This window comes from Salvelinus sp. IW2-2015, unplaced genomic scaffold (assembly GCF_002910315.2).
Source record: "Salvelinus sp. IW2-2015 unplaced genomic scaffold, ASM291031v2 Un_scaffold1776, whole genome shotgun sequence".
Lineage (NCBI taxonomy): Eukaryota > Metazoa > Chordata > Actinopteri > Salmoniformes > Salmonidae > Salvelinus > Salvelinus sp. IW2-2015.
The window spans coordinates 179014-189393 of record NW_019943152.1 but is presented as its reverse complement, the minus strand read 5'-3'; the positions used below and the strand labels follow the sequence as shown (position 1 = coordinate 189393).

Here is a 10380-nt window from a genome sequence, read left to right as displayed (position 1 = left end):
ATTCGCAGAAATTTCCGCAAACGTTTACAAACAACTTGAGTCGAATACTACTCGCCTCAACCCCTGTTACCCCCTCACCCTCCTCTCCCCGCTGCACCCACCCCTGCCACGGCCCGCTAAATGCACAGCAAGCCAGAGCAAGAGGTTGAGGTGTGGCTTCCCACCCAAGCCCTGTGAGTCCCTAGACACAGGGGACTGCGGAGCGGGCGGAGTGTGCCTTACAGGTATCCCAGGGCACCACCTCCACCCCTCCTCTCTCAGTACCCCCCTGTCCTCCTCCACCACTCTTCCACCACCCCATGCTCTGGGTTTTGCTACTACAGAGGCTATCCTCTGACCATGCCCATTACCCAAACACCCACACCCCTCCTTTCCCCTGCCTCCCCTCACAACCGCTATGCCCCCACACCCCCACTCTCCACCCCCCTCAAGCCCCTCCTCAAACCCAGCCAAGGTTCCACAGCCGAGGAGGAGCACAGTCAGCTGAGGGAGGACTGGTGTGGAGGTGGAGGTGTAGACGTGGTGGTTGGGGTGAGTTGAAGAGGGCCGAGGTCCGTTCTGTCCAGCAGGGTCCATCCCTGGTAGCTCTGTGTTCTTGGGGAGTGAAACACAAGCTCAGACACATAACATCGTCACAGGACACGTTGATCCAGTGACGGAAAGAAGAAGAGTACGAACACGCTTGCAGGGTCACAGCTAGGTCAGAGTCACCACAGGGTCAGGAGGAAGTAGAAAGACCTGAGACTATTAGGACGTGCTGGGTGATGGAGTTCTCTCATGGCAACATAGGCACAGTCAAAATAACCCGCTCTCTTTTCTTCTTCGTGCGCTTCTGCCTAAAACCAGCCTCTTTCATCCATCAGAGAGCTCAAACACTTATCCTCTACTCTTTCTCTTTTGTCTAGTGCTCCTCTCAACCTGTCCTCGTTTGGGAAGAGGGCTGGGCGTGTTCGGCAGATACCCCTGGCTGAGGACAGGGGCGCTGGGGGCTGGATCAGACCCCGAACCCCACCTGGGGTCTATTCTCTGAATTGAAGCCGGCAGAGACGGCCCGCTTTGTTGTGGGGGTGAATGGAGAGAGTCGGGGGAGAGACACACACCTGTCTATCAGTACTTCAACCCCCTTGTGACAACATGCACCACGTCTTAACCACCCGCTTTTGGGTGTTCTCTCCTCTTGTTTCCACTTTAGTTGGAGGGGCAGGAGGACTTGGTATTGAGACATTTTGTGTATGATCTAGTTTTGTGATGTCATAGTACGGGTCACTTGAGGATGTGGAGAACCTATTCATTACTATGATACATGATGAGGTGAGAGGCACAGGTGTAGACTGGGAATTGCTTGTTGAGTGTGTGTGTTGTGTGTGTTGTGTGTGTGTGTGTGGTGTGTGTCGTTGTTTGTGTGTTGTTGTGCTGTGGTGTGTGTGCGTGTTTGTTGGTGGTGTTGTGTTGTGAGAAGAGATGAGGAGATGAATAATACATATTTGTGGGAAGGTCGGACCCAGTGACGATTGAAGATCATGGTGAGATTAGAGCCGGACAACCGTAATATTGTTAGCCTACACGTTATAATATAGTAAATACCGCCGCACTGTTTGTGCCAAGCTGAGTAGAGAGATCGACAAGAGAGATTAATTCCCGATACGCCAGGCAAGCGCTCAACACTCACAGTAGAAAGCGTCAAATCAAGCCAAACGTTCTAACAGCGATCTGATTGCAGTACTAGTGACAAATACTAAGGCGTACAAGGAGTGCAAACAGTAGATCCATATCGCCCGCCAAGCTTTTGGTGATTTCAACACTAGAGCGATAGGCGGAGGGCAAGTGGGCCGCCTGCTGTACTGGTTAAGCCCTAGACTGAACCGAAGGCTATGAGCAAACCATCAGCAGAACATTCCCGCACTTCCTGTTGGTTTTTAGTTAACCTAGCCTGGCCCATAATCTATGGAGTCTCTATGTATTATCTGTTAACTTCAACAGACTCATGTCCTGTTCATTCAAATGTAAGTTATTTCTAGATCAATCACTTACAGGCATGGGTGTGTCTGCTTTGTCTGCCTGCCTGCATGGCCAACATACTGTCACTGTCTGCCTGGCTGGCTGGCTGGCCTAACCATACTGGTAACACACTGTCTGCCTGGCTGGCCGGCCAACATACTATACATGTAACCTGCCTGGCTGGCTGGGTAAGCATAGCAATACTTGTACATGCCTGGCTGGCCAACGATACTGTATCTGTAACACTGCGCTGGCTGGCCAACATAACTGTCTGTACACTGCCTGGCTGGCTGGCCAACATACAATTACTGTACACTGCCTGGCTGGCCAACATACTGTAACTGTACACATGCCGCTGGCTGGCCCAAGCATATACTGTAACTGTAACAACATCTGCCCTGGCTGGCCAATACTGTAAACTGGTACACGTGCCTGGCGTGGCCAACAATACGGTACTGTACATGGCTTGGCTGCTGGCCAACATACTACTGTACACGTGCCCTGGCTGGCCAACATACGTGTAACTGTGTACACTGCCTGCCTGGCTTGCTGGCCAACATAGCTGTACACTGCCCACTGGCGGCTGGGCTTGGCCAACTAGGTACTGTATCATGCCTGGCTTGACCAACATACGTAAGCGTACAACTGCCTGCCTGGCTTGCTGGCCAACATACTGTACAACTGCCTGGCTGGCTGGGGTCTGGCCAACATAACTGTACTGTAAAACTGCCTGGCTGGGCTGACCAACATACTGTAACTGTACAATGCCTGCCTGGCTGGCTGGCTGAGCCAACATACGTACTGTACACTGCCTGGCTGGCGTGGCTTGACCAAACATACTGTCCTGTACACTGGCTGCCTGGCTGGCCGGCTGACCAACAACTGGTACTGTCTGCCCTGCCTGGCTGGCTGGCTGAAACGCAACATAACTGTACTGGTAAACACTGGCCTGCTGGCTGGCTGGTCTGACCAACATAACTGACTCCTCTAGCACTGCCTGGCTGGCTGGGCTGGGCAACATACAGTACTGTTAACAAGCTGCCTGGGGGCTGGCCAACATATCGTAACGTAAGCAGAAACTTGCCTGCCTGTTCCCTGGCTGCCAACATACTGTATACTGTAACACTGCCTGAAACTGGCTGGCTGGCCAACATATCAGCTACTTGTAACGCCTGCCTGGCTGCTGGCAAACAATATCGGTAACGTACACTGCTGCCTGCTGGCTGGCCAACATATTGGTACTGTAGCAACACTGCCTGGGTGGTTGGCTGGCTGGCACCAAAACCAGCATAACGGTACTGTAAACACTGCCTGCCTGCTGGCTGGCTGGCCAACATACGGTACTGTAAACTGCTGCCATGGTTGGCTGGCAAATCGGTACTGTAAAATGGATGTGCATGCCTGACATGGGGGGGGGCTGGCCAACATAACGGTAACGTACACTGCCTGGCTGGGCTGGCTAGGCCAACATGCAGTACGTCAATGCCCTGGCTGGCCTGGCAACATAACAGTACTGTACACTGGCGTAGCTGCTGGCTGGCCAAGTCAATACTGGTACTGGTACACGTGCTCCTGGCTGGCCAACATACGGTATCCAAACAAACATTCTTCTAAAGACTCTAATTACTTCTTAAAATATCTAACTTCCTACACTACAACTGCCCTGCTGGCCGGCCACATACAAGATAACTGTAGCACTGCCTGGCATGGCTGGGCATGGCCAACATGACGGTACTGGTACAACTGCCTGGCTGGCTGGCTGGCGCAACATACGGTACTAGACCTGCTTCTGCCTGGGCTGGCAACATACGGTACTTGGGTGCTTTTACTCATTTTCCCTAGCATATTCTGCTGCCGTTGGCTGGCCAATATACGGTACTGTACCTGCTGCCGGCTGGCCAACGAATAAGAATACAAAGGTACTTCTAAACGCTGCCCTCGCCTGGCTGGCACATAGCGGTACTGTAACACATGCCTGGCTGGCTGGCCAAAACCTACAGTACTGTAACACGATGCCTGGCTGGCCAAAACATAACAGTAATACTCTGTCAGACTGCCTGGCTCACATACCGGTAGTTCTTTGTACATGCCTGCCTGGCTGGCCAACATACGTATGTAACACTGCCTGCCTGGCTGGCCATCTCATACGGTATTACTCGTAACACTGCTGCTGGCTGGGCCACATCGGTACTCACTGTAAGTGCCTGCCTGGCTGGCCAACATACGGTACTAGTACACTGCCTGCCTGGCTGCCCCTGGCTGCAACATGGTAACTTGTAAACACTGCCCTGCCTGGCTGGCCACACATACGGTACTGTACACTGCCTGCCTGGCTGCCTGGCTGCCAGACATACGGTACTGTACGACTGCCTGCCTGCTGGCCAACAACGGTACTGTACACTGCCTGCCTGGCTGCCTGGGCTGGCCAAGCTACGGTACTGTAAACAATAACTGCCTGCCCTGGCTGGCCAACATACGGTACTGATGCACTGCCGCCTGGCTTGCCTGGCTGCCCACATACGGTTACTGTACACTGCCTGCCTGGCTGGGCCCAACATACGGTACTGTTACACTGCCTGCCTGCTGCCTGGCTGGGGCCAACATTACGGTACTGGTAGCAACTGCGATGCCTCCGTGGCTGCCAACTACGGTACTGTTCTTACATACCGCAATCAACGAGCACTGCTGCGGCTGCCGGCTGGCCAAACACGAATACGGCTTTTATGGAAACTTCAACTTGTTGTTTTCTTTGGTACAAGAATGCTGCTGGCGGGTCGCAACCATACGATCTAGTTCATTTGTACTTAGAGTCATGACAATAAGGAAGAGTGGCGTCTTTTCCCCCCACTCTCATCGAGATCCTGCCCCAATCCAGCTCTGGCCCAATCACGGTGGCGCCCGATGCGGACCTRGCTGAACTGCCCAATGAGATCGTCCAGTTCAGAGAGGAAGTCTGGGTCGTGCGCATGCATGAGCAGGTGCTGGTACTTCCTCTTGCGTTTGTGTTTGTGTCTCTTGTGTGTGTTGTGCCCTAGGCAGGGGCAGAGGGCCAGGTGGGAGCGCTGGTTGTGCCCTAGGCAGGGGCAGGGGGGGCAGGTATAGGAACATTCATACCCCCTCCGCCTGTGCCTGTCTCTGGGTTCCACTAAGTCAGAAGGAGGTGTGTGTCTGGGGGAGGCAGAGGGGGGAGAGGGGGGTGAGGCTGATACTCTGATGGGTGAGGGTACAGGGGGGGGGTGTTCTAGTAACATGGAGGGCGAGGGTTGTCTCTGACCCTTCAGGTTGACCCCTAAACCTGTCCGGAACACTGACCTGGTGACATCTGAGGTCATTCCCATGGTTACCCCCCCTCTCCCTCGGCCCCTCCTCTCCCCCCGCTCTGAGATAGTGTTGTGGTCCATTCCAATCACACTGTCACTAGGCAACATCTCCTTGCTGTGTGATTTACTGATAGGTGAGTGTGTGGTCTCTTTCAGGTGTGTGGGGAAGACAGGCAGATGGGGGTAAAGAGGGTGAGGAAGAGGAGGAGAAGAGAGTCTGCTGGAGGGATGGTGGAAGAGGGGATGTCGTCCCTGACCTGGAGAACTCCTCTTAAGGGAGGGAGAGAGGGATGAGGAGGAGGAGAAGGAGGAGGAGAGAGGACGTGGCGATGCGCAGGAGGAGGAGGGTGAGGGGAGGGAGAAGGTGTGGGGGAGGAAGAGGGAGGGAGCTGGTTCTGTGCAGCCTCCATCACTGTAAGGGCTCTGGGCTCCACTGGAGTGGGTGAGAGATGGGGAGGGGAATGGGTGAGAGAGGYGAGGATGGGGCTGGGGCTGGGGAGAGGAGAAGAGAGAGGGACTAGAGAGACTGGTGAACAGTGTGGACTGAGAGGCAGGGTTAGAGTTAGCTGGAGCTTTGGGTTTGCGTCCTCTCCTCTTCCCCATGTAMATGMTCCCCCTCTTACTCACGTTGATCTGGGGACCTAGTTTACCCCCAAAGGAGGAGGACAGGGAGGGTGCTGTGGCCGACCCACACACCCCTCCTGCACACCCACGAGKGRTCTCTCTACCTCCCTCTCTTCRTCTCCCCTCCTTCCCCCCTCSACACCCAGAAAGCATTTCCCTGAGTAYCCTCCTCTTCTTCCTCCTRTTCATCTCTCCGATGATGCTCCTCATCCTCAGCTTCCTGTTCCCCTTTTCAGAGGGGAAGTCTTTACCCCCCTCKTCACCTCCAGAGGGGGTCAGTGRARCCCTGTTCTGGTCCTGGAGAGTCTGTTTGGGGAGGAGGGGGGAGGGGGGCAGCCGTTTGGGGCGACCTCGTTTCCTGGGCGTGGGGTTGGGGCTAGAGGGATTGGTGAGGGTGGGACTGTGATCCAGCAKTGGGTTGAGCACATGGGGGTCCGGAGTCTCATCATGCCCATGAGGGAGCATCTCAGCTCGGGTAYGTTTGGGGGAGTGTCTGGGTTGGGGTTCGTCCAAGCTCGAGGTTWGGGATTTGGGGCGACCCCTTTTTCTGGCCTGAGAGACTGAACGGTCAGGTCCAGGTGAAGGGCTAGGGTCAGAGGTCAACATGTGAGACTGGGTGGGGGATGGGGGAGAGAGAGTTCGCTCCTGCTGGTCTGGGTCTCACAAGGATGGAGGTAGAGGGGGAAGGAGGACAGACTGGAGGGTGGGAAAGGAGGGGCTAGGCATGACTCAGCTGACCAAAGGTTGGTGAGTTTGGTAGTTGCGGGTGTCTGGGGGGTAGTGGGGGATGTCTGGGGGGTAGTGGGTCTGTGGGGCAACTAAGGGGGATCTTGGGGCCACCTGGGTTCTCTGCCAGTCTCTGTGCCGGTTCACCACTCAAGCTTGGCCGTCGGTCTTACGCTTCTTCAGCGACGGCTGTCCTGCTCTCGGGGGGAGGTAGGAGGAGAGGAAGAGTGGAGGAAGAGAGGGAGGGAGGAGGGAGGAGGTGAGGGGAGAGGAGGCATGGATGGTTGGAGGGAGAGACGAGGTCGGTTCTTGAGGGGCACCAGTATCATCTGATTTCCTGTTCCCGCTGGTCAGGTCTGGGCTGGTGTACCCGTCTCCGCTCTGAACATCAGACAACATCTGACACTTTGTAGAAGAGGGCGATTTATTCATCCTCAAGTCTCTGGGCTTCTCTCTTTCCTTGTCCTCGTCCCCATTTCTCTCCTCCTTCCCCYTCATATCCCTCCCGCTCTCATRCATCCCAGTTCCCTCCTTCCCTCTCTCATCTCTGTCCATCTTTGGACTCTCATTCCTCCCTCTGTCCTCCTTCCCTCTCCCCTTCTCCCCTCMCTTACCCTTCCCTTTCTCACCCCTCGCTTTGTCATCTCTCTCTTTCTTCTTCTTGGCTTTCTCCTCCTTCCCTCTCTCATTTCCCACAGAGGACGGTAGTAATGGTCCCTTGCTCAGGCTGGTGAGGGAGGCAGCAGGACTCAGTCTCCCATCAGCCACTGGGGCTCCTCTCTGGTCTGGAAGTAGGGGTGTGGATGMMGGCYGTGTAGGAGGGCAGCTGAAGCCTGTAGTCCTGTCCTGGGCTGCAAGGTCAGCCTGATGGGGGATGGAGGCTGGAGGTCTTGTTGTTGAGTTCACGTTAGTGGGGGCGGCTGAGGAAGAACAGTTCTGTTTGRGACCTTTGACCTTTGTGAGTCTGGTAGGATGGCAGGTGACTSTAGGTACTCCCCCATTCAGCATACSTCCCTCACCKTTAACACCTGCCTCACCGCTAGGGTCCTTTACCAAGGGGGAATGGGGTGATGAGGGAGGGGGGGAATGGGGGGATGAAGCTGTGGGGTCAGAGGGGGTTGCCTGGTCCATTTGGGCAGGTGAGAGTAGTTTGCTGTGGGCATCAGGTGGGTCAGGGTGCCTTGGTTTCTCCGGTAGGGTGTCTGACTTCTTATAGCCCAGGTTCACAGGGACCTGCTGGGATGAAAACATGGTTATAAACACATTGTTATCAGATCAGATTGGTKATTTATTATGTCATCTATCAGAAAAGATCTAGGTAATTTACAGGTAAAGATTTTAATATAATCAAAAATATTTTAAAGAAATATTTCTCCAAAAGAATCCCGGTTAGACCTATGATAGAGTTCTGTTAATGTATTACACAATTGCTATTTTCTAATAATTGACAGCATTGTGCCCTTGTTGACAAGGAAGTAGAGGAATGGAAATGTAATGTGTTTCAGAGCTGCATAGTTCATTAGCATTAGTGGGTCAGAGAGAGGACAGGGAGAGGAAAGAGAAAGAGGGAGGGAAAAGGAGAGCAAACAAGAGAGAGAAACAGTAAGGGTGGGGTGCTGGTGCAAGCCTGTTGGAAGACAGCTAAAGGACACAATGACAAAGAGAGAGATAGAGAAAGAAACAGAAAGAGAGGAAGAGAGGAAGAGAGAGAGCGTGAGAGGAAGAGAGAGGAAAAGAGAGAGAGAGCGAGAGAGACAAAGAGAGAGAGCGAGAGAAAGAGAGAGAAATTAGGACAAATGGGAGGAGAGAAGCTGAGGTGATGGAGACTGAAATGAGGTTGACCCGGCAAGAGGAGAAATTGAGCGATCGAGAAAGAGAGAGAGGTGGAGAGAAAGAGAAATGAGAGCAGGTAGAGAAAAGAGGGGAGGTAAAAATAGACAGAGAGAAAGAGATAGGGTAGAGAGAGAACTAGAGAGCGATCGAGAAAGAGAGAGAGGCAGCTGTGCTATTGGTAGCTATAAATGGCCACGAATAGAGATGAGGAGGCTTGGCATTTCATGCTTGTCCTGTAATTTGGGAGCTGCGTTGTTGCAGCCTGACTGGTGTGTTTGCAGCTAAAGCAATAATCTACTCTCTGGGGTGGGTGATTGTCATAAGAGCTGATGGACCAATGTCTGGATCAGCTGCTAATAGTTGCTGTGCTGTGTGACTATTAATAGTCCTGTTCTCTATATTCTAATGCACAACTACTGCTGCTGTTTAAGTTTCTCTATCCAGACGATCACTCACTTGACCTTATTATTATTAGGAACCGCTGAGTGTTCTGGACCGGATAACACGCCTGCTGGGGGATGAATAGGAAGCACACATACTGAACACTAATGCATATCATGCACAAGCCTACATAAATMATACATTTGTAATAATATAGAATTGTGTCAAATGTGAATAGTTCTTCACACTGGAGAGATTTCTAGGGGACCCGATGTATAAAACAGAACTGAAGTATGAGTCAATGTAATAAATGAGTAGTAAAGCGGTTAACAAGTCAGGTATTCAGTGAGGTAGTAGTGGTTCTCTTCTTACCTGTTTGGCTGGCGCAGTCTGAGGGTTGGCTGGGCTGGGAGGGGTGGTTGTAGGGGCTGATGATGATGATGATGATGAAGACGGAGGCGAGGAGGAGTGTATCTTCCTGGTCTGGGTGGTGCTGGGGTCTGACCCCTGGTTCTGCTCTCCGTCCCCCTCCTCCTGAGGGCTGTTCCCCTGRCCACTCCCCCCTCCCTCCTGACTCCCCCTCCCTGCTGCCCCCCTCCCAGGCCTCTGGTACGTCCTGATGGGGGGTTTACACTCGTAGCCCTCCAGGGTCCTGGGGGGTTTCTTGGTGCGTTTGGCCGTTTGGACTCCGATCCTCAGCCTCACATTGCCTTCAGTGCAGCTCCTCTCACTGCCTGGGAATGGGAGCTGTCTCTGCCCTGCAGCACCACAGCACCCCTCAATGAGCACCTCCAGTACTGCACCACCTCCTTCCTTCTCTATCCTCTTCCTCGTCCCACCGCCTACCTCTTTCTCTGGGTACTGCTGTGGTGGGGCTGTGGGGAGGAGAGGCGGTGAGGATGGTGGAGGTAGAGATGGGCCCCCCTTCGCTCTCTGGTCCKTCAGAGATGTGAGGGGGGAGGGGTGGGGGGTGCAGCACCCAGGGTGGAAGGGAACAGGTAWTGTCCAGAGATTAAATATCAAAAGGCTTTCTTGACCCAACTGTCCAGCGCTCTGTCCCTCTCTGTCTGTCAGTCAGGCTTGAACTGAGAAGGATGGAGTGAAAGAGAGAAACAGACAGAGAAAGAGGTKATTTCACTGACATCAGACATTAGTAGCAGCAATACAACAACAACAGGAGAAGTCGCTGTCAGCTTTACTGAAAAACAACCGAATGACAATCCAAATGTYAAGTACTTTACAAGAACGTGAAAACACAGAAACTATACTGCCTCTATGGCACTTACTATAATGCTTACAACAGACGACAAAAGACACCAGCTAAATGTCAGCTTACAAGTAGGCTATGTCCTGTTCTCCACTGCAGCTGACCACAGCATCACCCAGTCTGGCAGCCCGACACTATACTAAACCCTACAACTGGAGTCAGCTCCCTCTCTTTCCTCCGCTCTCTCCGTCCAAAGTCCTGAAGAAAATGCTGCAATACAATTTCCCTAGC

General features: G+C 53.2%; 1 protein-coding gene across 1 annotated transcript; it reads right to left on the bottom strand.

The window, feature by feature from the left end:
• Window positions 1–5796: 5796 nt before the first annotated feature.
• On the bottom strand, window positions 5797–9955 carry LOC112071936 (uncharacterized). The gene is made up of 2 exons (XM_070439569.1): window positions 9255–9955; window positions 5797–7901 (listed from the first exon to the last, which is right to left on the bottom strand). Exon 2 carries the CDS (start codon window positions 7797–7799, stop codon window positions 6819–6821), a length of 981 nt encoding a protein of 326 aa, XP_070295670.1. The 5' UTR covers window positions 7800–7901; window positions 9255–9955; the 3' UTR covers window positions 5797–6818.
• Between the last annotated feature and the right edge of the window lie 425 nt (window positions 9956–10380).